We start from the raw sequence: 26,179 nt of genomic DNA, 5'->3' as shown, positions 1-26,179 counted from the left end.
CCATGTGCTTAGTGAGTTTAGGTGGTTTTCTATATTTACATGTAATTTACTTAGATTTCAGGAAAGCCTTTGACACGGTTCCTGGAGGCTCTTGAATAAACTTGACAGGCGAAGTTAGGACCCAAAGAGGTGAACTGAATTAGGAACTGTTGGAGGTGGGGGGTACATATATGAAGGCCTAGCATATATGGGTCCAGTGTTGGTAATGCATAATATTAAGAAAATCATAATCTACAGACAGTAAAGTGTAGAGACATGTTTTCCTTCTATGGATTACAACAAAAGTTCATCTCAGTAACCAGCTAAGGACAAGAACCCCTTCCACCCCCTCTCTCTTTCTTGCCAGGTAATTGGAAGGCAATGAGTCATGCAATTCACTGTTTTCGATATGTGTATTCAAAGAAGCCATTTACTGATAGGGTGCAGGAGGTTTCCATCTGCATGAGAATTAATTGCCCTGTGAACAGATGAAGGGGAAGAGGTGATAGGCAATCATGGCAGGCCTAAGACAAGAGAAGAAAAACATACTGTAAGAATAGGACCCTGACCTTTTGAACTGAGATATGGAGTTTCTACTGATAATATGCTTAATTAAAAGCAGGATACTGAAATATATTGTTTTAGGATATGTGTTTTTTATGTACCTCTAGCAATTATGCCAAAAGATTACTTATGCCAAATGATGTATTCCTGAAACAATTTTCTTTGTGCTCTGAGCTGAGAAAAGATACTATATAAGGACTCGGATACTATGGACAGGTTGGGCACTGACAGTCCTGAGTCTCTGGGGAGCCAGGGACTTAGTGGGTGTTCCACCTGCTGTTTTACCCTTTTGCTTATGTACCCCATTTCCCTTTACTTATTCTTGCTAAGAAAATAGTTTTTGCTTTGTTTCTAATTTTGTAAGAATAAACATTTGCTAACGTGATAAGATTATTTTGTTTGTAGTTTTCTTTGTGATTGGCCAGGCTGGTGTCCTTAGAAAGTGTAGCTGAGGGTATTTGTTTGGGGAGGAGCTGTGTCCTGGTTCTGTGACCCAGCTCTGACAGTCCTGAACAGAACTGGCTAACAGACAGACGCCAGAGGGTGGCGGTTAATGGAATTCACACAGAGGAAGGAATGGTGAGCAGTGGAGTGCCTCAAGGATCAGTACTGGGGCCGATTCTCTTCAATATATTTGTGAGCGACATTGCTGAAGGGTTAGAAAATAAGGTTTGCCTTTTTGCGGATGGTACCAAGATTTGTAACAGAGTGGACACCCTGGAGGGAGTGGAAAACATGAAAAAGGATCTGCAAAAGTTAGAAGAATGGTTTAATGTTTGGCAATTAAAATTAAATTCAAAGAAGTGCAGAGTGATGTATTAAGGGAGTAGAAATCCAAGGGAGACTATGAGGTATATTTTCAAAGCACTTAGCCTTCCAAAGTTCCATAGGTTTCTATGGAACTTTGGAAGGCAAAGCGCTTTGAAAATATGCCTCTATGTGTTAGGCGGTGAGAGGCTGATATGCACAGACAGTGAGAGGGATCTTGGGTGATTGTATCTAAGGATCTGAAGGCAACGAAACAGTGTAACAAGGCGGTGGCCATAGCCAGAAGGATGCTAGGCTGTATAGAAAGAGGTGTAACCAGCAGAAGAAAGGAGGTGTTGTTGCCCCTGTACAAGTCATTGGTGAGGCCCCACCTGGAGTATTGTGTTCAGTTTCAGAGGCCATATCTTGCTAAAGATGTAAGAAGACTTGAAGTGGTCCAGAGGAAGGTGACAAAAATTATATGGGGCTTGCGCCAAAAGACTTATGAGAAGAGATTGGAAGACCTGAATATGTATACCCTAGAGAAGAAGAGGGACAGGGGAGCTATGATACATATGTTTAAGTACTTGAAAGGTATTAATATAGAAACAAATATTTTCCAGAGAAGGGAAAGTGGTAAAACTTGAGGACATGAATTGAGGTTGCGGGGTGGTAGGCTCAGGAGTAATGTCAGAAAATTCTTTTTCACAGAGAGGATGGTTGGTGCCTGGAATGCCCTCCCAATTGAGGGGGTGGAGAAAAAAACTGCGGTGAGATAATTCAAAAAGGTGTGGGATGAACACAGAGGATCTCTAATTAGAAAATGAATCATATAAAAAACGAAACTTAAAGGGTTGCATTTGTGTTTTGTGAACTGGTCACCCTTCCAAGACTTGGCCAGGGCTGACCCTGCTTAGCTTCCTTCACAAATGTTCACCAACATCAGGCTTCTTATAAGCAATGGTTTTATTAGTTGCCATTTAACATCATCTTCATGGCTTATTTCTGCTTTCACTCAAACATTTCTTCTTCAACTTAAACATAGCAAAGAGGCAGTTACTCCGAGTCTTCTAATTAAACCCATCCCATAATTAAAGCAGTACCTCAAACTTTCGCAGTTCAAACGGCCAAAGCAAAGTATTTACATTTCATTTAAAGACTTTCTCAGCTGGTAGTGCAGCTGTCACCTTTTCAGCAGATAGTTTTAAAAAGTCCACAAAGTTCAGCCAGCACCCTCAAAGGGGATCTTCTTCCTCAAGCTGCCAGGTCCCAGCTTCTCCCTTCTCTTTCACTACTCAGGCAGGTATAAGGTGGTTAATTAGCTTCTCCACTCCTTCAGGCTCTTCCCCCTAATTCCAGGCAGGATCCAGCCCATAACTACCTACACCTGTTTCCAGCCCAGGACTCTCCTTGGTCCTAGCAACCTCCATCTGGACATTTCCCTACCGGCTCCCCTGGTGGACTCCTCAATAATGACATGACCTGGACATTTTTCCCTTATTTCTATGGGACCAGCGCCCTCTAGTGGCCTACCCAGAACAGGACAGCCCCTTATTCTTCACAGTTTGCACATCAAGTGGTGCTTAGATGGCAACTCTGGCTGTATCGACTAAGGCCAGTGCTGGACAGGCTTGTATGGTCCGAGTCCCACGTGTAGCAATCTTGTTGTAGGAAGGGCTGAAGAGAGCTTCAACGGAAACTCCAGTAATTTGGAGTGTGAGGTAAACTTTTATGGTCTATGTCCCTCAAATGACAAAATGGATTTGGATAGGCTGGAGTGGGCTTTGACGGCAACTCCAGTAGCTGGAACATAATGACAGAGCTGTGCGGACTTCAACGATCTATGTCCCAGAAGCAGCAAAGAAAGACCATGATCAAGTTTATAATATCAAGTTCATTGTTTATTCTTGAATTGATAATGAATGTGACTGTTGGGCTGAGTGGATGGACCATTGAGGTTTTTATCTGCTGTCACTTACTATGTTACTGTTACTATGACAGCATGGTAGTGACAGGCAAAGTTGTCCATCTTCTGCTGTCATTGAATTGGGTGATCGATTTTTGCAGACGCTGGAGTATCTGGACATTCTATTCAACACAGCATGAGAAAAGATATTCCTCATGGAGTGCAGGAGGTCGAAGCTGGTCAACCTGTTCGTCTTTAGTAACATAGTAGATGATGGCAGAAAAAGACCTGTATGGTCCATCCAGTCTTGCCCAACAAGAAACTCATTACGTATAGTATGTGATACTTCATATGTATAACTGGTCTTGATTGGTCCTTGCCATTTTAAGAGCATAGACCATTGAAGTCTGCCCAGCACGGTTCTTGTTCTAAAATTTCAGAAGTTGTCATCGAAGCCCCTGAAAAGCTCCACTCCAGTCCATCCAAATCTATTCAGCCATGATCAGGACACACATCAAAGAAATATGGCCAGTACTGGCTTTGCTTCCCATTTACTGGTGTTTCTTCCTAATCTCTGCTAAGTTTCTTCGGATCCAGTCCCCTCTAAACAGGATTCCTTTGTGTTTATCCCACACATTTTTGATTCCATTCCCATTTTCATCTCCACCACCTCCTGCTGGAGGGCATTCTAGGTATCTACCACCCTCTCTGTGAAAAAATACTTCCTGGCATTATTCCTGAGTTTGCTCCCTTTCAACCTCAGTTCATGTCCTCTATTTCTACCACCTTCCTGTCTCTGGAAAAGGTTTGTTTGCGGGTTAATTCCTTTCAAATATTTGAACATCTATCATATCACCCCCATTTCGCCTTTCCTCCAGGATATACATGTTCAGGTCAGTAAGTCTCTCGTACGTCTTGCAACGCAAATCCTATACAATTTGTGTTGCTTTTCTTTGAACCGCTTCAAGTCTTTTTACATCCTTAGTAAGATATGGCCTCCAAGACTGAATACTCCAAAGTGGGGCCTCTTCTCAGTCAAAGCAGGTCCAGGTTCTATGGTCACTGATGGCAGTGATAGAATTGGTGCCATGGGCAATGGCTCATATACTGCTGTTACAGGAATCTCTTCTCAACTGCTGATCTCTGGTGTCACCGAAGTACAACCTTCATTTTCTTTGGATGCTGGTTGCCAGACGTTGTATGCAGTGGTGGTTATCGCCCAGGAATTTGACCATCTGAGCTTTATTTCCTATAACACAATGGGAACTGGTGACAACGGATGCCAGCAAGTCAGCTTGAAGAGCTCACTACAAGTTCCATCTGGCACAGGGCACTTGGACGGAAAAGGAGTCTCAGTGGTTGATAAATCGCTTGGAGATCAAGGCAGTGTTGAATGCCTTACGTGATTTTGCTCCCTTTCTGGCGGGGGCCATAGTCCAACTTTTCTCCAGCAGTGGGATGGTGGTGGCTTATATCAACAAGCAAGGCAGGGCCTGCAGCGATCCACTGGCAGTGGAGGCGGCCTCTCTCATGAGCTGGGCAGAGAAAAACCTTCTCTGCTTGTCGGCAGCTCATATCACTGGGTTCTTGAATGTGGAGGTAGACTTTCTCAGTGGGCACTCCTTGGACTTCGGAGAATGAGAACTATCTAGCCTGGGTTTTCAGCTGATAGTAGATCGATGGGGTTCTTCGCTTCTGGACTCAATGGTGACAAAAAGGAATGCCAAAGTACCCAAGTTCTTCAGCTGTTGGAAATAACCTGGCTCGATGGGGATCGATGCCCTACTTCAGTTCTGGCTGGAGACACATCTGTATGTCTTCCCTCCTTGGCCCATGGTAATCCACGTGTTGAAAAGGATCCCAGTGCACTCGGGTCAACTAAGTCTCATAACCCCGGATTGGTCACGGAGGACATGGTACGCAGACCTGATTCAACTGCAGGATGGAGGTCCTCTCCATCTTCTGTAGATACACAGCCCACTGAAGCAAGTTCTGGTGCTCCTGAAGGATCCATTGTCACAACTGTCAGGAATGGTGAGCCCTTGGACCAAAGCTGGAGCTTTGGCAGACAAATCACCGGGGCTGGCACAGACAGGAATCAGAACAGACAGGACTAGGATAAACAGACTCAACAAGGCAGGACAGTGGTAATTAAACACAATGGACAACACAAGAACCAGATCCAGACGAAGCAAGGAAAAGAAGGCAAGGGGCCAGAACTGGAACCCTGACAGGACAAGGCAAGACTCAGAACTGGATTAAAACTGGGACTGGGACCCAGAAATGCAAGACAAGGCAAAACACGGAAGTAGATTAAAACTGGGTCCAGAAAAGGGCAAGACAAGGCAAGGACTGGATCCGGACAGGACTAGACTGAAAGAAACAAAACAAAGCACAACTAGACAGGTAAGACAGGGTAGGAGCTAGGCAACAAGAATAACAGAAGCAAGACAATAAACAAGGCAGGGACAGGATTCAGGATTCTCGAACAGGCTTGGCTGGGACAGGATTCAGGATTCTCAAACAGGATTCAGGATTCTCAACAGGCTTGGCTGGAACCGGATTCTGGAAGAGGCTTGGCTTGACTGGCGCAGCCGCACAGGATACTGAAAGGGACTTGGTTTGGCAGGGAACTGGGACAGAACTAGCTCAAACATGGAGCAGAACCTGGCTCAAACACACACAGGAACAGAGCTTGGCAGAAACAGAGTTCAAGAGCCATGAAGCAAACATGGCAGGCAAAGGATTAAGCAGACTAAGGGAAGACAAACAAAGAAGCAGTGTGCTTACCAGCACCCACAGCTGGATAGCAGTGAAGTAATCAGGTATGATGCTGGCTTCTCAGACAAGAACCACACACACAGGAAACAGAACCGGGAATGCAGAAACAGAGCTTGGCTAAACACAGAGGTTGGCTTAAACACAGAGCTTAACTATAGCAAGAGTCAAAAGCAGGACTAAACTAAAAGCAGGAGCCAAGGGTAGAATCAAACAGATACAGACACCAAGGGCAGGGTGTGGCTCTACAGCCAGGCTTTCAGGAAACAAGATTCAAAAGCAAACTCACAGAAACAAAGGAAAGCATCGAAACACAAGACTTAGAGAAGCACAGCACAGACTTTCAGGAGTAAAACACTCAGGAACAAAGCCAAGCATGGATATGATCTAAACAGGTAACACAAGATTAAGAGACCTCTTGCAAAGGCTACATAGGAAAGCTCCCTGGGTCCTTATAAAGGAGTAGGCTGATGATGTCACAAGTAGGAAATGAAGTAGAAGCAGGGAGACCAAAGCGAGGCTTGGCTAACAGGAAGAACAACAGGAAACAAAGCAGAAGCAGGGAGACCAAAGCGAGGCTTGGCTTACAGGAAGAAGAACAATAGGGAAAAAGGCAGACTGGAGAGGTCACAGAGTTAGATACAGAGAAACAGTAGGTCTGAACAAAAGGGCACGGCCACAACCGTGACATCCATGGGCTTATGGCTTGGCCATTGAAAGGGCTCAGTTGAGATGAAAAGGTTATTCTGATTCAGCCATAGTAACATAGTAGGTGACGGCAGATAAAGATCTGTATGGTCCATCTAGTCTGCCATACTATGAGTTTATCTTCTTGGGCAGACTGGATGGACTATAAGGTATAATACGTATACTTGGTCTTGATTTGTCCTTGCCATTTTCAGGGCACAGACTGCAGGAAGTCTGCACTTCACTGGCCTTGTTCTCCAGTTATGGAAGCCACGATCAGGGCACAGACCGTAGAAGTCTGCTCAGTCCTGGCTTTGCTTCACTTCCCAATTATTGGTGTTGCTATTTAATCATCACCAAGCTTTTTTAGTTCTGTGCCTTCTATACAGGATTCCTTTGTGTTTATCCCATGCGTTTTTGAATCTTGATTCAGGCTCAGAAACACTCTACATCCATGGCGTATGTGAGGGTGTGGACGACATTTGAGGGCTGCTGTTCTGAGCACAGACTTTCTCCCTTCTCTGCTCCAATCGTGCACATCCTAGACCTAGCATTTCTCCAGGCAGATTTTCAGAAAGGATTGGCATTGGGCTCTCTAAAAGTTCAGGTTGCAGCTTTGGCCTGTTTCAGGGGCCAGCTACAGAAGACGTCTCTTGCAACTCACCTGGATATCATTCGATTCTTGGGGGGAGTGGGCTGCTTGAAACCTCCCTTTCGTATGTCGTGTCCAGAGTGGAACCTTAGTTTAGTCCTTCAGGATCTTCAGAAGCCTCCCTTTGAGTCACTCTGGAAGGCCTCCTTGAAAGATCTTATGCTAAAGACAGCGTTTCTAGTTGTTGCATCGACACATAGGGTTTCAGAGCTTCAGGCTCTCTGTTCTCACTGCACACAGTTTCTTCCAAAAGTGATATCAGCATTTCATCTCAACCGATCTGTGGAGCTTCCACCTTTTGCAAGAGGGTGAGGAGGCTCGGTATTCTTCCTTTAAGCTTAGAGTACTCATTAAATATATGGAAGTCACAAATGAGTTTCAAAAATTAAACAGTCTTGCTTGTGCTTTTGATAAACAGAGGCTTTGCTTACGGCTTCTAAGCACACAGTTGCTAGATGGCTGAATGAGACTATCTCTTCAGTTTATTTGCTTGTGGGGAAGCAGGCTCTTCAGGCCTTGTGGGCTCATTCCACGAGGAATACAGCAACATCCTGGACAGAGGTTACCTTACTTTCTCCAGCAGATATTTGCAAGACAACAACGTGGTTGACGCTACATACCTTTGCCAAGCGCTACAGGATGGATGTTGTGGCATGCTCGTAAACCAGTTTGGGGGCTTTGGTCCTCAGGGTGGTGGTGCCAGGACCCACACACTCTAGGGATTGCTTTTGAACATCCCACAGGTTATGAAATAGTGGGAAGCAACATAATGGAAGGAGAAATTAGGTCCTACCTGATCATGTTCTTTTCATTAGTCTTTCCCACTATTCAAGGGGCCTGCCTGAGGTTTCTGAAATGTTTAGTCGGTGCGAAGTAATGGGTCAAATAAGGACTGTCACCTTGTATGATGCATCCTGCATACCCCTTGTTTTCTATAAGTTGTCCAAAGATGAGAGAGATCCATACGTTTTTGCTTGTCTGGTTAGTGATAGGTTAGCAAGCTGTTTAAGGTGGTTGTTGTGTATTTTTCTGAGTTTCTCCTTACTTCTTGTCTACATAAATGCTGAGGAGCTGGACTGGATGCCAAGAGAGATGTCTGAGTTCAGTTTTCAGTTCTCTGTCTCCATGGACACAACTATCCCACAGGTTCCGGAATAGTGGGAAGGACTAATGGAAAGAAATTTAACAGGTAAGAACTAATTTCTCCTTTTCTGATAGTCCTGTGTATTTTTATTTATTTATTTGTTTATTTGTTACATTTCTATCCCACATTTTCCCGCCTATTTGCAAGCTCAATGTGGCTTACATAATACCGTGAAGGCGTGCGCCAGTCCGGTGCAGTTCGGTAAAGAAACAAATACAAGTTGATACTGTGGTTGAGTAAGATACTGTGTTTCAGATACAAGGGAGCAAGGAGAGGGAAGGTTATAAAGTGTCCATTACAAGCTTTGATTTTTCTGTGTTGCAGAGTGTGGGTGTTTATGTTGGATCGGTGGCATATGCCTTTTTGAACAGGTAGGTTTTCTGTGATTTCCTGAAGTTTAGATGGTCGTATGTTGTTTTCACAACTTTTGGTACTGCGGTCCATAGTTGTGTGCTTATGTAAGAGAGGCTGGACGCATAGGTTACTTTGTATTTAAGTCCTTTGCTTTTTGGGTAGTGAAGGTTTAGGAATGTTCGAGATGATCTGGTTGCGTTTCTGGGTGGGAGGTCTATAAGGCCTGTCATGTATCCTGGGACTTGGCCGTAGATGATTTTGTGGACCAGGGTACAGATTTTGAAAGTAATACATTCTTTGATTGGGAGCCAGTGCAGTTTTTCTCGGAGGGGTTTGGCACTGTCAAACCGCGATTTGCCAAATATGAGCCTGGCTGCTGTGCTTTGAGCGGTCTGGAATTTCTTGGTGAGTTGTTCTTTGCATCCAGCATAGATTCCATTGCAGTAGTCTGCGTGACTTAGTACCATTGATTGTATTAGGGGAAGAAAGGTTTTACACGTTTACGTTTCCACATTGAGTGGAACATTTTCTTTATTGTGGAATTCACTTGGCTCTCGAATGTGAGGTTGTGGTCGATTGTAACACCGAGTATTTTCAGGCTGTCTGAGATAGGGAGGGTATATTGTGGGGTGATTAAGGTTGAGGGTTTGTAAGTATTTTGTTGAGATGAGAGAATGAGACAATGTGTTTTTTCAGTATTCAGTTTCAATTGAAAAGCGTTTGCCCATTGTATTCAACCCGAGCTTGATTTCGTTGTTGATTTCTGTTAGATCATGTCTGAAGGGGATGAAGATTGTGACATCGTCTGCGTAGATGAACGGGTTGAGGTCTTGCTTTGCTAAGGACTTGGCCAGTGGTATCATCATTACGTTGAAGAGTATTGGTGATAGTAGTGATCCTTGAGGTACTCCACAGGCCTCTTTCCACGGTGGTGATATGTTTAAATTTGATTTCACTTGGTAGGTTTTAGTGGTTAGAAAACCTTTGATCCAATTAAGTATTTGTCCACCAATTCCGAAGTAGTCTAGGACTCTTACCATGTCGAATATGTATGTTAATTTCCTTTGAATTTTCTGTTTGGGACTATCCCCAAAAGTTTGCCCTCATAATTTTAGGAGCTGACTGCAGTGCTGGGGCTGGCCCTGTAAGTTTGCAGTTACTCCTTTATTCATACAGAAGAAGAAAGCCTCAGTTTTGCTGACTTGAGCAAGCAAAACTGCTTCAGGTCTTGCTTTCTGTTTTTTTTTTATTTTTTTTCCTCATGTAACTGGTTCTGTCTGTAGATTTCTATTGGGGAAGCACAAAGCAGCTGTAGAAGTATACAATGAAGCAGCCAGACTCAATCAAAAGGACTGGGTAAGCACTATTTGTTTAAAGTTTTTACTCTTTCAGAAATTACAAAGACTATGGGACACTCAAAGTTACATGGAAATACTTTTAAAACAAATAGGAGGAAATATTTTTTCACTCAACAAATAGTTGAGTTTTGGAACATGTTGCCAGAGGATGTGGTAACAGCGATTAGTGTATTTAGGTTTAAAAAGGGTTTGGACAAGTTCCTGGAGGAAAATTCATAGTATTCTATTGAGATAGACATGGAGGAAACCAGTGCTTTCCCTAGGATTGGTAACATGGAATGTTGCTACTATTTGGGTTTCTGCCTGGTACTTGTGACCTGGATTGGCCACTGTTGGAGACAGGATGCTGGATGGACCACTAGTCTGATCAGTATGGCTATTCTTATTGGTTTTAATGTTACCCTCAGAAAATAAACCTCTCAATTGTAATACAGTGAAAACAAAACGGTTGCTCTTTGCGGAATTCATAGTAGTACGCTCAAAGGCTGATGCAGAAAGCTACTGCAGCCCCTAACCCGCATACTGCATCGTTGTGATGCTCTGGGTGGGACCAGTTTGCTCTATAAGGGAAACATTTTCTTATATGGCAGACTGGCCCTGCTCAGTGCATCCCGGGATGCATTGCACTGAGCAGGGGCTGCCATTTTGCCCCTTCGTCTTTCAAGGTACTTGGGGCTGGGGTGGGTGCCACTAGATACCAGGAAGATAGTTTTGAATAAAGAAGAGGGGGGCCTATTGAGGGGGGTGGGAGAGCCAAATATTGGGGGCAGCCAGGTCAGTTGGGTGGGAGGGGAGCGAGATTGGGGCAGGTGCAGACTGCTGGTACCTTTTATTTTTTTTAAACAGTCCCCCTTTCTGTCAGTTCCGAAGCCAGTCGTGGCTCTTGCACTGACAGGAAGGGTGACATTTGGCAATGAGCTGCAGATTAGTGCCACAATTTTAATTCAGCAGTAATTGCATGCTCATTGATTACTGCATCCCGTGGCAGTCTTTTTTGTGGGAACCCCATTTGCAGTCAGCAGCTCTAACACAGTGCTTTCTGTTTCCGCCCTTCAGTGTCCTATATCATCTAGTCAAAGAATCATCCCAACCATAAGAGTACTTTTTTTTTCTGCATGATATAAAAATGCATATATAATCTAAGGGCCCTGTTTACTAATCCGCATTATAGGCGTGTTAGTGTCTTTAACGCTCATTAACCGTGTACGCGCCTACAATATCCCTATAGGCGCCTACACGGTTCGTGCACACGCTAATTGTAGGCGTGTTAAAAATGTTAGCGTGCCTTAGTAAGCAGAGCCCTAAGTGTGTGTGTTTTGGGGGAGGGGGTTTAATATGTACCAGCTGAATTAATAAGACCTGAAAGGCACACACAGACAACCCAGATATCATTGCTGTTCCTCTTACCAATCCATAAATCCCTTGCCCTAAATTTCATTAGTCAGGCAGTTTGCTGTCTGTGACCTTTTACCCCCATCACTAAATCTGAATTCCAGATTGCTGCACTGAAGAAGCTGTATTTTCTTCCTCTCAGTTGCTCTCCCCATTGGAGAGAGGCAATTCGAACTAGAGCAAACAGACAGCTCCTTAAATCTCTATCTTTATCATAAAGTACCATTGGTGTAAAACAAAGGAGTATATTTCAGACACTGATACAACTTCATGCTTCCAACAACCAGGGGCTTTATCTTTTGCTGATATATCATATTTCTGGGATGGCTATGGTTGAAGCTGTATTGGACAACATCAGAAGTGTGAGCAGTGGTGATGACTTTCATTTTTCAGTCATTCAAATAAGCCCTCAGTATTTAAATTCTAGTGAGAGTACAATTCTGTATGTATTATGGAACAACTGCTCAGCAGATCTTATGAGTATATGATTTTGAAACAAATATTCAGATAAATAATTAGATATCTTGCAGTAGCTTAGCTAGAGCATGAACTCAGTGGTAGGTCTCCTTGGGTATGAGTCATAAGGTTGCAAGATTAGTTTCTTCTCAAACCGGTTGATAGTACTGGAGGAAACTCGGAGAGTTTCACCCTTCATTTCTGTTAACTATAGTTAGTAAATGTGAAGGCTGAACATTGCATGTTATATTTTCTTTCCTTTTCATGTACAGGAGATTTGCCACAACCTAGGGGTTTGTTACTTGTACTTAAAGGACTTCGACAAGGTAATTTGGTAATTTTTTAAAAATGAATTTATGCTTTGTTAGTTCTTTTTAATGTTCTCTGTGATGTGTGTTTGTCTTCAAAAATAAAATTAAGAAAAAATATGTATTGGAGAAAGATATCCTCTTTTCATCAGAAAAGCTTGTCAAAGATACATTTAATGTAACAAAAAGGTATCACCAGAACTTGATGGGATAATACTTTATTTCCACATAGCCAAGTATATTAAAACAGGAATCACAATTTTCTGCTACAGGAGAAGGAAAAGGAGGCATTCCTTATCCACAGAAATGCCACATCTTTGGAATTCAGCCTCTGTAATAACTTCCCAGAGGTGTCTGGACAAAATGGAAGAAGGAACCGACTGAAAATAATAAGAAACGGCATAAGGAATGTCAAGTCAAATGCAAAGCGTTGATAAGGAAAGCTAAGAGGGACTTCGAAAAAAAGATTGCGTTGGAGGCAAAAACACATAGTAAGATTTTTTTTTAGGTATATTAAAAGCAGGAAGCCAGCAAAAGAATCAGTTGGACCGCTAGATGACTAAGGAGTAAAAGGGGAGATCAGGGAAGACAAAGCCATAGCGGAGAGATTAAATGAATTCTTTGCTTCGGTCATCACCGAGGAAGATTTGGGTGGGATACTGGTGCCGGAAATGGTATTCGAAGCTGACGAGTCGGAGAAACTTAATGAATTCTCTGAAAACGTGAAGGATGTAACGGGGCAGTTCTACAAACTGAAGATTAGCAAATCTTCTGGACCAGATGGTATTCATCCCAGAGTACTGATAGAACTGAAAAATGAGCTTGCGGAGCTATTGTTAGAAATATGTAATTTATCCTTAAAATCGAGCGTGGTACCGGACGATTGGAGGGCGGCCAATGTAACGCCGATTTTTAAAAAAGGTTCCAGAGGAGATCCAGGAAATTATAGACCGGTGAGTCTGATGTCGGTGCCGGACAAAATGGTAGAGACTATTATTAAGAACAAAATTACAGAGCATATTCAAAAGCATGGCTTAATGAGACAAAGTCAACATGGATTTAGTGAAGGGAAATCTTGCCTCACCAAGCTACTACATTTCTTTGAAGGGGTGAAAAAATATGTGGATAAAGGAGAGCCGGTTGATATTGTGTATCTGGATTTTCAGAAGGCGTTTGACAAAGTACCTCATGAAAGACTCCAGAGGAAATTGGAGAGTCATGGGATAGGAGGTAGTGTTCTATTGTGGATTAAAAACTGGTTAAAATATAGAAAACAGAGAGTAGGGTTAAATGGTCAGTGTTCTCAATGGAGAAGGGTAGTTAGTGGGGTTCCCCAGGGCTCTGTGCTGGGACCGCTGCTTTTTAACATATTTATAAATGACCTAGAGATGGGAGTAACTAGTGAGGTATTTTAAATTTGCTGATGACACAAAGTTATTCAAAGTCATTAAATCGCGGGAGGATTGTGAAAAATTACAAGCAGACCTTACAAGACTGGGAGACTGGGCGTCTAAATGGCAGATGACGTTTAATGTGAGCAAGTGCAAAGTGATGCATGTGGGAAAGAGGAACCCGAATTATAGCTATGTCATGCAAGGTTCCACGTTAGGAGTCACGGACCAAGAAAGGGATCTAGGTGTCATCGTTGATGATACGTTGAAACCTTCTGCTCAGTGTGCTGCTGCGGCTAAGAAAGCAAATAGAATTTTAGGTATTATTAGGAAAGGAATGGAAAACAAAAATGAGGATGTTATAATGCCTTTGTATCGCTCCATGGTGCGACCGCACCTCGAATATTGTGTTCAATTCTGGTCGCCGCATCTCAAAAAAGATATAGTGGAATTAGAAAAGGTGCAGAGAAGGGCAACGAAAATGATAAAGGGGATGGGACGACTTCCCTATGAGGAAAGGCTAAAGTGGCTAGGGCTCTTCAGCTTGGAGTAAAGGCGGCTGAGGGGAGATATGATAGAGGTCTATAAAATAATGAGTGGAGTTGAATAGGTAGTGTGATGTGTCTGTTCACGCTTTCCAAAAATACTAGAACTAGGGAGCATGCGATGAAGCTACAATATAGTAAATTTAAAACGAATTGGAGAAAAAGTTTCTTCACTCAACGTGTAATTAAACTCTGGAATTCGTTGCCAGAGAATGTGTTAAAGGCGGTTAGCTTAGCGGAGTTTAAAAAAGGTTTAGACAGCTTCCTGAAGGAAAAGTCCATAGACTGTTATAAAATGTTTTGTACATTTTTGGGATCTTGCCGGGTATTTGTGACCCGGATTGGCCACTGTTGGAAACAGGATGCTGGGCTCGATGAAACTTTGGTCTTTCCCAGTATGGCAATACTTATGTACTTATGCTACCCTGCAAGCCTTCAGACCTTCTGTCCTGTATAATTCAACATTTTTTGTATTTTGCTAGTCCAGTTGTAGAGAAGGAGGACCACAATTGCTTAAGTGCTAACCACTGAGATAAAAGGGTGGTGCAGACAGAACACTTGTCAGTGTTTTCTGTCTCCAGCAGATGAGAGAGTGTGCTGGACTAGTGCAGTAGGGACTTCAAGACTCCCAGGCAAAGGTTTCTGGGCTACTGCTGGTAAAGCAAGATCCCAATTGGGCTCCCAGTGTAACAGTCCTAAGTTCTCCTGGTAGAACAGGACTTCTGTCCTAGAGCAGCTATCTTTAGGCTGTTCTCATGGTTGTTTTGTTTGTTTGTTTTTTAGGCACATGTATTACCTGACCAACACATTTCACTCAGTGAGGTACAGAAATATATACAGTAATATAAAACAGCATAAAGCATACACAGAGGCATATTTTCAAAGCACTTTGGGAGGCTAAGTTCCATAGGTTTCTATGGAACTTTGGGAGGCTAAGTGCTTTGAAAATGAGCCTCACAGTCACATAAAAAATTAAACATCTTGTAGCCACTCCCTATCTACAATCAAAATTCCAACCCATCTCAATGAAGCCATTCCTATTCTCACACAGTATACCCCTACTAACCAAATCCCTGTCCAAAAGCTTCTACAAATAATAATTTTTAAAAAGCCTTAAGCTTTTTATGAAAATTATTTATTAGATTCTTGGTGTGCCACCTTCCTGTAGTACAACCCAGATGTTTCTCTAACCAAAGGAAGGTCATTCCAAAGGATAGGCACTGCAACAGAAAAAGCTTGTGACCTGGTAGATACAAGCCTTGCTTCCCTGCATGTAGGAATTAGCATCAGCCCTTTGTCCTCAGAACATAATGCCAGTCTTGGAACATAAAGGATCACTAACCCGTTGGAGGTAATCTGGAGCTAATCCACAGATAACCCAAAACATCAAATACAGTCTTAAATCTTCAAATACAGTATTAAATCTTAAATTTTATTCAGCTAGAGCAAGGTGGTGATATGCGCTGGTTAGTATCCTGATCCTTCTTTAATGTTTCTTGTTGCCTCTGGATTTTTTTAAACCTTTTTTTGTGATGCTTATGAAGTGGAAGAGGTATCTTTTGGGTGTCTCCAACTATGTTGACTCCCCTCCAGTCCTAGGCTTCGATCAAGGTCTTTCTTCAGTGTTCTGTAGAGCAAACACTGGTGTGGTCCCGCTACAGAGCTGAATAGAGGAGATTCAGCTCTTCTGGGAGAAGACATTCCTCTCTTCCCAATGGAAACTCTTGCTCAGTGATGGAGTGATTGTGGTGACAGATTAGCAGGTTTTCATTCACAGCCCAAAGGGGGCTTGATCAGAGATGCAGCTGGAAGAGCTACCCCAGATGTAGCTGCTGCTTTGAGCCATGCTAGAGAGGATTCTTTTTCTCTGCTGTGCTGACAAGGGAAGAGGTAACAGTAAGGACTGTTGGAGGGGCCCTGGGAAGACCTGTTCCAATAGCTACCACTTCATCAACTGTGAGTACACTGGCAACTACTCCTCTTTCTTCTCAGAGAAACTACTACCAATAACGGATTTAATTTGGGCAGCATTAAAAAAGATGAATGTATCTATTTATTCTTGTAGTAAAAAAAATTACATTTTTGCCTGCTAATCAGTCCACCAAGCTTCAAGAGGTAGCTAACAAGGTAGTGAAGGAGATCTCAGAAGTTAATTTGAATTTAGTGAAGGACAAAATCTTAATTAATCATAAGATCAAGCAGATGGAAAATGCTGCTAGGCAGCTTAACTTGAGATTTGTTAACTTTCCTAGGTTTTTGATAACACTGGATATTTTTAAAATATTTAATAGAAAGAATGGAGATACCAAAAGCTTCTGTTCCACCATTACGCTACCAAGGGGGACTTGCTATCAGATTAACAGCTGGAAATTCTGGATTCACCTGATATGGATTTAACTGCAATTTAAGAGGGTTCTATGTTGGAAGAAATTTAATAGGGTTACCTTATTAGTATCTTTCATATTTATTTTGTAAATATGGTGATGAAACTTTATTTTCATAAATGCCAAGTTCTATTTGTGGAATTAAATTTGGATTTTTTTCTAATATTTCTAAAGTAACTCAGGATCGTCATAGGGCATCTCTTGGTATGTGTCAAGACTAGTAACCTTGGCACCACCTTTTTGTTGCATTTTCCACGTAAGTGTTCTGTAAAATATGCCGGTGTGATATGTTTTCTTTCCAGAACAATTAAGAGTGTTTGTAGACTGCAGATAGGTTACCAGTCTTACCCACCAGTCCTTCAGGTGTTTTGTTTTTGAGATTCTTCGGGAATGCTTATTGTGATCTCCATGGCTAAACCCTCATTGTACTACTAATTTCTTTATATTTTAACTTCTCTTAGAATTATTCCCTCCTTTTTTAAATTTATCTTCCTTTGTGTCAAAACGTTTTCTTCTTGCTTGATTTTTAGAAGCCTAAGCTCCTGTTGAACAAAGAAGATTTGTTTATATTTTGTTGTTCATCTCTCTATATAAATTGCACCTCCAACGTTCTAATGAAGCCTCCTAAAGTCCCAACGTTCTAAATCTGTGGTGGTGTAGATCACTTTTTCTCCAGGAGTGTCTGCCCCGCCCTCGCGTCACAACGTGATGACGTTGAGGGCGGAGCACTGACACTCAGCGAATCGCATTGCTCACCCGTTGCTAAGCGACGAAATGTGAGAGTCAGAATGGAACTGAGTGAGTCTATTGTCCGCTGCTGCTAGGGTGCCCAAGGCCCGCCATGCCATTGTCTCAGGATGCCATGGGGGACTCTCCTCTCTGTCATACCCCAATCCCCGTGCCAGCCTTTTTCAAGGACACAGAGTGCAGCTTCTCACGGAAATGGCAAGGGCGCCCTCTCTGCTATACTCTGCCTCCCCGCACACCAGACAAGAGTGTCCCACCCATCAGTCGCATATTCCCACATCGATGCCAGTCTTGGAGTCAGCCTTGGCCACTGTTCCTTCCTCTCCCAGGTTGCCACCGCTACCACCCCCCCCCCCCCCCCCCCCCCACAAGGTCGCCGCTGCCACTGCTAAACCCTCCAGCACAGGTGACCACTGCCACTCCCCCCCCCCCCCCCCCCCCCCCTCTGTCTGACGTCAGCTACGGCCGGTACAAAAACAAATAACACAAACAAAAAAACCCAACAAAAAACCTTTCCAAAAGGGAAGGAGGCAGCCATCGGCTGTCAGCTTTGCACCGCTACCACACTCCACCCCCCCCCCCCAAAGGTCGCCGCAGACACTGCTGAACCCTCCACCACAGGTCGCCACCGCTCCCCCCTCCATCCGACGTCAGCTGCGGCCGGTACAAACAAAAACCCTACAAAAAAGCTTTTAAAAAGGAAGCAGGGCACCGCAGGTAGCCATCGGCTGTCAGCTCTGCATCCGCTCCTCTTCTCAGCTCTCACATCACTGCCCCTGGAGTAGAACCCCGGAGGAGTGCTGCGACGTGAGAGGTGAGAGGAGCAGATGCACAGCTGACAGCCGATGGCTGCCTGCGGTGCCCCGCTTCCTTTTTAAAAACATTTTTGCAGGTTTCCTTTTTTTTTTTTTTTTTCTTTTTCTTTTTGAAGAAACATGGGAAAGGGGTTGTAAGAGGAGGTCCTGCACAGCTGTCTCCACTGTAGCCCAAGGCTAAGCAACAGTTAAGGCACAAGGAGGGGGAGGATGAGGGCAGGAAGGGGTCCAGAGACCAGAGACGGATGGGGGGAGGGGGTCCTGACAGCACAGACGAAGGGGGGAGGGGGGATCCAGAGACCTGAGAGGAGGGGAGGAGACTGACCAGAGGGGGAGGGGTCCTGCGACAACAGAGCGGGAGAGGCAGGGGGAGGGGGTCCTGCGAACACAGAGAGAGGGGAGGAGGTATCTCTGTCTCACACACAATCTCACACACACTCTCTCTCACAAAGTCAGTGTCTCTCTCACTCTCATACACTGTCTGCAACACACGCTGTCTCACACTGTATCACATTCACTCTCTATGTGTCACACAGTCACTCTCAAACACTCTCTCAATCTCATACACTCTCGATCTCACAGAGAGTCTGTGTATCGCACACATACTCTCTCCTCACACTCTATCTATCTCACACACACACACTCTCTCTCACACACACTGTATCTATGTTAAACACTCTCACACACTCACTGTGGCTCACATACGCACTCGCACACACTGTCATTCTCACACACACACTAACAGACACACTCTCACACACACTGTCTCAAACATACACACTCCGAGGAAAACTTTGCTAGTGCCCGTTTCATTTGTGTCAGAAACAGGCCTTTTTTACTAGTTTCTAAATAAAAAAACAAATATTTGGCTAGCTCCTGTGTCTGTGTTCTGGTGTTTTGCTTGTGTCTTGTCTCTTGTTTTGACTTCTAGTCCAGTTCCTGCTTCTATGCTGGATTCTTGCTCCAGTTTGTCTCTGGATTCTTGTCTTTTCTTGTTCCATCATGTCTTGTTTTCATTGGAATTCTGCTTTTGGACACAAGTAGATTAAGTGCTGTTTAAACTAGCCTGTAACCAGCTCTGTGGATCGGTGTTTTCTCCCAAAGGAACCATTTCCCAGTGACTGCCTGTGTTCTGGCTGGGGTCACTGAGAGATGTCTCATCTATTTGATGGCCCCAAAGAAGAGTGACTTCTTCTGGTCCACCCTCAACCTTAAGGAAGTCAACAGTTGTCTCTTTGGTCTCTGCTCCTGCTTGGAAACCCTTCAATCTATTTTTGTAGCTGTCAGGAAAGGGGATTTTCTTTCATCCCTGAGGCTTTCTTTTAGGAGTGGAGGAGTAGCCTAGTGGTTAGTGCAGTGGACTTTGATCCTGGGGAACTGAGTTTGATTCCCACTGCAGCTCCTTGTGACTCTGGGCAAGTCACTTAAAGCTCCATTGCCCCTGGTACAAAAAAATAAGTACTTTAATATATGTAAACAACTTTGAATGTAGTTGCAAAAACCTCAGAAAGGCGGTATATCAAGTCCTATTTCCCTTTTCCCCTTCCCTTATGAGGTATTATCAGAGAGTTCTTTACTTTGGTATCTAACTTCAAGTCTCTTTCTCAGAGAACACCCAGGACAGTGATTCTTTACAGTACTTGGATTTGGTTGAGGCCACTTTGGGGCTGATCCCCCTAGATGAGGGTCCATATTCAGCCCTTTCAAGTGTTCCTTGTTACAGGTCTTCACAATTTCAGGGCTTTGGGGGTTGTCCATCTATTCTGTGTTCAGTAATGGAGCACTTGACTTGGCGATCCTTCACCAAGCACCTTCAAAGTGAACGAATCTATAGATCCCTAATTAGGTCATAGTCACATTGGATGTGAGTCGAATGGGCTGGAGAGCCCACTATCTTGGTCAAGTAGCTTGGAGTATTTAGTCTAAGAGGGAGCCTTGCATACCATGAACAGACTGGAATCCAGGCTGTCAGGTTGGGAGGAGTAACCTAATAGTTAGTGAAGTGGCCTCAGAACCAGGGAAACTGGATTCAGCTCCCACTGCAGCTCCTTGTGACTCTGGGCAAGTCACTTAACCCTCCATTGCCCCAGGTACAAAATATCTCTATATAACATATAAACTACTTTGACTGTAGCCACAGAAAGGCAGTATATCATATCTATTCTCCTTTCCCTTTCCTTTGATAAGGAGAACAATGGATCAAGTACTCGCCATCCATGCTTCTGCACTAGTTCAAGAGGCAAGTTTGTTGTTCGTTTGGCTGAAACAGATTCTCCTCCAGCTCTTAGCTGCACTGAGGGCATGGAAATCATTCAAACAGACTCTGTCTATAATTCTCCCATGGTTGAGGGCCCTTCATAGATGGGATTCTCAGAAGAATAAAAGAGCACTCATTGATAGTTTCTGGGTGGCTTCCAATTGGTCCAGAAGACTATAGTATGTGGATCCAGTGAGACTCAAAATCAGGGCTTCCCCTTACAATCCACTAGTTCAGGGGCTGTTACGTTAGGGTCTAGTTCTGATGGAAGCAGAAAAATTCCAAAAGATCTGTCTTTCAAGACAGTTTTTCTAGTGGCTGTCAGTTTCACTAGGTATGTCTCTAAGCAACAAGCTTCAGCTTGCAGAAATCCATATATTATTTTCTGAAGAGATGTTTACCTTTCGTCCAATGCCATCCTTTAGGATGGTCTGTTCTTTCTTTCTGAACCAGTATTTCTCCTGGTCTTCCCAAGGAAGAACGTTGGGGGGGGGGGGGGAATAAGTTTCTCGGTTTCTGAGTTGTGTGTCAAGTGGATCTGACAAGTGATCTCTTCAGCATTGTTGTTGAAAGGTTTACAAGTTCAGGAGGTACTTCAGGCTTAATTGATGAGTTTTCAAGGCTCTCCAAGAACAGAAATTTTAGTTTTGTTTATTTAATCATTTGCTTAAATGCTTTTTGTTAACTGTAGCAAAACTGAGGACGAACATCTCTAAGCCAGACCATTGGATCTCCTTACATTCCTTTGTTAAGCTTTACAGATTAATGTGCTGGTCAACGGAGAGGTCACTTGTGGAACAAGTTCTCAGACCAGCCTTGTCTTCCACCCACCTATGTTAGAAAGGGCTTGGATACTTCCCGCACTTCTGGACTGATCTAGCAGGATGACAAGAGGAGAAATTTATTCTTACTTGTTAATATCCTTTCCTTGAATCCTGCTAGACCAATCCAGAATCCTTCTACTTCTACTTATCATTTCTATAGCACCACAAGGCATACACAGCGCTGTACACCATACATAGAAGCCAGTCCCTGCTCAAAGAGCTTACAATCTAGATAAGACAGGACAGACATAAGTACATAAGTACATAAGTAGTGCCATACTGGGAAAGACCAAAGGTCCATCTAGCCCAGCATCCTGTCACCGACAGTGGCCAATCCAGGTCAAGGGCACCTGGCACGCTCCCCAAACGTAAAAACATTCCAGACAAATTATACCTAAAAATGCGGAATTTTTCCAAGTCCATTTAATAGCGGTCTATGGACTTGTCCTTTAGGAATCTATCTAACCCCTTTTTAAACTCCGTCAAGCTAACCGCCCGTACCACGTTCTCCGGCAACGAATTCCAGAGTCTAATTACACGTGGGTGAAGAAAAATTTTCTCCGATTCGTTTTAATTTACCACACTGTAGCTTCAACTAATGCCCTCTAGTCTAGTATTTTTGGATAGCTGTGAACAGTCGCTTCACATCCACCCGATCCATTCCACTCATTATTTTATACACTTCTATCATATCTCCCCTCAGCCGTCTCTTCTCCAAGCTGAAAGCCCTAGCCTTCTCAGCCTCTCTTCATAGGAAAGTCGTCCCATCCCCACTATCATTTTCGTCGCCCTTCGCTGTACCTTTTCCAATTCTACTATATCTTTTTTTGAGATACGGAGACCAGTACTGTACACAATACTCCAGGTGCGGTCGCACCATGGAGCGATACAGTGGCATTATAACATCCGCACACCTGGACTCCATACCCTTCCTAATAACACCCAACATTCTATTCGCTTTCCTAGCCGCAGCAGCACACTGAGCAGAAGGTTTCAGCGTATCATCGACGACGACACCCAGATCCTTTCTTGATCCGTAACTCCTAACGCGGAACCTTGCAAGACGTAGCTATAATTCGGGTTCCTCTTACCCACATGCATCACTTTGCACTTGTCAACATTGAACTTCATCTGCCACTTGCACGCCCATTCTCCCAGTCTCGCAAGGTCCTCCTGTAATTGTTCACATTCCTCCTGCGACTTGATGACCCTGAATAATTTTGTGTCATCGGCGAATTTAATTACCTCACTAGTTATTCCCATCTCTAGGTCATTTATAAATACATTAAAAAGCAACGGACCCAGCACAGACCCCTGCGGGACCCCACTAACTACCCTCCTCCACTGAGAATACTGGCCACGCAATCCTACTCTCTGCTTCCTATCTTTCAACCAGTTCTATAATACCCTACCTCCGATTTCCATGACTCTGCAATTTCTTCAGGAGGTCTTTCGTGCAGGCACTTTGTCAAACGCCTTCTGAAAATCCAGAATATACAATATCAACCGGCTCCCCATTGTCCACATGTTTGCTTACCCCCTCAAAAAAATGCATTAGATTGGTGAGGCACAGACTTCCCTTCACTAAATCCGTGCTGACTTTGTCTATCAGTCCATGTTTTCTGTATATGCTCTGCAATTTTACTTCTTAATAATAGCCTCCACCATCTTGCCCGGCACCGACGTCAGGACTCACGGTCTATAATTTCCCGGATCTCCTCTGGAAACCTTCTTAAAAATCGGAGAGTAACATGGCTACCTCCAGTCTCTCGGTACTACACTCGATTTTAGGGACAGATTGCATATTTATACAGTAGCTCCGCAAGTCATTTTTTAGTTTATTAATACTCTGGGATGAATACCATCAGGTCCCGGTGATTTACTACTCTTCAGCTTGCTGAACTGACCCCTTACATGCTCCAAGGTTACAGAGAATTTCGTTTAGTTTCTCCGACTCCCCGCTTCAAATATTCTTTCCGGCACCGGTGCCCCCCCAAATCTCCTCGGTGAGACGAAGCAAAGAATTCCAATTTAATTTCTCCGCTACGGCTTGTCCTCCTTGATCGCCCCTTTAACACCATTTTCGTCCAGCGGCCCAACCGACTCTTTGGCCGGTTTCCTGCTTTTAATGGATCTAAAAAAATTTTTACTATGTATTTTGATTCCAATGCTAATTTCTCTCTCAAAGTCCTTTTTGCCCTCCTTATCTCCGCTTGCATTTGGCTTGGCATTCCTTATGATCTATCCTGTTACTTTCAGTTGGTTCTCTTCTCCACTTTCTGAAAGATTTTTTTTTGGCTCTAATGATTTCCTTTATCTTACTGGTTAGCCACGCCGGCTGACGTTTTTAGTCTTTTTTCCCTTTTTTCTAATACGTGGAATATATTTGTCCTGAACCTCCAGGATGGTGTTTTTAAACAGCATCCACGCCTGATGCAAGTTTTTTACTCTGCGAGCTGCTCCTTTCAGTCTTTTTTTCACCATTTTTCTCATTTTGTCGTAATCACCTTTTCTATAGTTAAACGCTAGCGTACTTGATTTCCTAGTTTCACTTCCTTCAATGCCAATATCAAAACCGATCATATTATGATCACTGTTATCAAGCGGCCCTCGTATTGTTACCCCCTGCACTAGATCATGAGCACCACTAAGGACTAAGTCTAGTATTTTTCCTTCTCTTGTCGGCTCCTGAACTAGCTGTTCCATGAAGCTGTCCTTGATTTCATCAAGAAATCCTATGTCCCTTGCGTGTACAGATGTTACATTAACCCAGTCTATATGCGGGTAATTGAAATCCCCCATTATTATTGTGTTGCCCAGTTTGTTTGCGTCCCTGATTTCCTTTAACATTTCCGCATCCGTCTGTTCGTCCTGGCCAGGCGGCGGTAGTACACTCCTATCACTATACCTTTCCCCTTTGCACAGGAATTTCAATCCACAGTGATTCCAAGGAGTGTTTTGTTTCCTGCAGAATTTCAAATCTATTGATTCAAGGCTCTCGTTAATATACAATGCTACCCCTCCACCAATCCGATTCACCCTATCACTACGATATAATTTGTACCCCGGTATGACAGTGGTCCCACTGGTTATCCTCCTTCCACAGGTCTCAGAGATGCCTATTATATCTAATTTTTCATTTAGTGCAATATATTCCAACTCCCCCATCGTATTTCTTAGGCTCCTGGCATTCGCATATAGACATTTCAACTATGTTTGTTGTTCCTAAGTACATCATGCTTAGTACTTGACAGTATTAATTGGCAATCTTTGTCTGATTTTATTGTGATTTAAAGATACCCGATCTACTACAATCTCTTTGCAACCTCACTATCAGGATACTCTATCTTCCCTGTTATGGTGATATCTTTGAAAGATACCTTATCCCGAACCATGCTCTTTTGAGCGACTGTCGGCCTTCCCCCCATTTCTAGTTTAAAAGCTGCTCTATCTCCTTCTTAAACGCCGATGCCAGCAGCCTGGTCCCACTCTGGTTAAGATGGAGCCCATCCTTTCGGAATAGGCTCCCCCTTCCCCAGAATGTTGCCCAGTTCCTAACAAATCTAAAGCCCTCCTCCCTGCACCATCGTCTCATCCACGCATTGAGACTCTGGAGCTCTGCCTGTCTCTTGGGCCCTGCGCGTGGCACAGGTAGCATTTCAGAAAATGCTACCCTGGAGGATCTGGATTTCAGCTTTCTACCTAAGAGCCTAAATTTTGCTTCCAGAACCTCTCTCCCACATTTTCCTATGTCATTAGTACCCACATGTACCAAGACAGCCGTCTCCTCCCCAGCACTATATAAAATCCTATCTAGGTGACGCGTGAGGTCCGCCACCTTCGCACCAGGCAGGCAAGTCACCAGGCGATCCTCACGTCCACCAGCCACCCAGCTATCTATATGCCTAATGATCGAATCACCAAGTACAACAGCTGTCCTAACCTTTCCCTCCCGGGCAACATTTGGAGATATATCCTCGGTGCGAAAGGATAATACATCCCCTGGTGGGTAGGTCCTGGCTACAGGAGTACTTCCTACTTCACCAGGGTGATGCTCTCCTTCTAGGAGACCTCCCTCCTCCAAGGTAGCACAGGGGCTACCTGACTGGAGGTGGGACTTCTCTACAACATCCCTGTAGGTCTCCTCTATGTACCTCTCTGTCTCCCTCAGCTCCATCAAGTCTGCTACTCTAGCCTCAAGAGAACGGACACGTTCTCTGAGAGCTAGGAGCTCTTTGCATCGGGCACACACATATGACACCTCATCAATTGGGAGATAATCATACATGTGACACTCAATGCAAAAGACTGGATAGCACAGAACAATTAAGGGTGAGGGAATTGATCTGCTATGGATTTACAGCCTGTCTCACTAACACAGACTACCCAATAATTACCGTGGATTCTTTTGGATTCGTAATGAGTAAATGAAACCTTTATTAGAGGAAGCTAGATTCTACAATTGGTTAATATATACATATATATATATATATATACTGGCTAGCACATATACACTGATTAGCTATATGAAAACAATGGTTACATCACTGATCTGTACATCTCTTAGACCAGGAAAAGAAGCAAACACAATGATTAGCTCTTATCATTACAATCATTCTACCACTGGTCTCTGCATCTCTTAGACCAGGAAGAGAAAGCTATGAAACATATATATACATACAACACTGATCTCTCATCATCCAGGCTCTTATTCATCAGCTGGGAGGTCTGTAACATAGCGAGAGAGCTAGGAGCTTTTTGGACCAGGTACGAGACTTCTGAGCGACACGTCTGCCCACGGATGAACCCCACCCTGCTGTGACAAGTCCTCCCTATTTATTAGGCTCTGAGCCCATGTCCAGAGCTATGGAAAGTTACGGCTAAGGAAAGT

At 43.7% G+C, this 26,179-nt stretch overlaps 1 protein-coding gene across 1 annotated transcript in view; it reads left to right on the top strand.

Annotated features, from left to right (window-relative positions):
* The window catches only part of BBS4 (Bardet-Biedl syndrome 4), a 190,187-nt gene that overhangs the window by 117,413 nt on the left and 46,595 nt on the right, over positions 1–26,179 (top strand). The window contains 2 exon segments of the mRNA XM_030187602.1: positions 10,095–10,167; positions 12,290–12,343. Coding sequence (XP_030043462.1) covers positions 10,095–10,167; positions 12,290–12,343 — 127 coding nt within the window.

Source organism: Microcaecilia unicolor, chromosome 1, assembly GCF_901765095.1.
Source record: "Microcaecilia unicolor chromosome 1, aMicUni1.1, whole genome shotgun sequence".
Classification (NCBI taxonomy): domain Eukaryota; kingdom Metazoa; phylum Chordata; class Amphibia; order Gymnophiona; family Siphonopidae; genus Microcaecilia; species Microcaecilia unicolor.
This window is presented reverse-complemented; position numbering and strand designations above follow the sequence as displayed.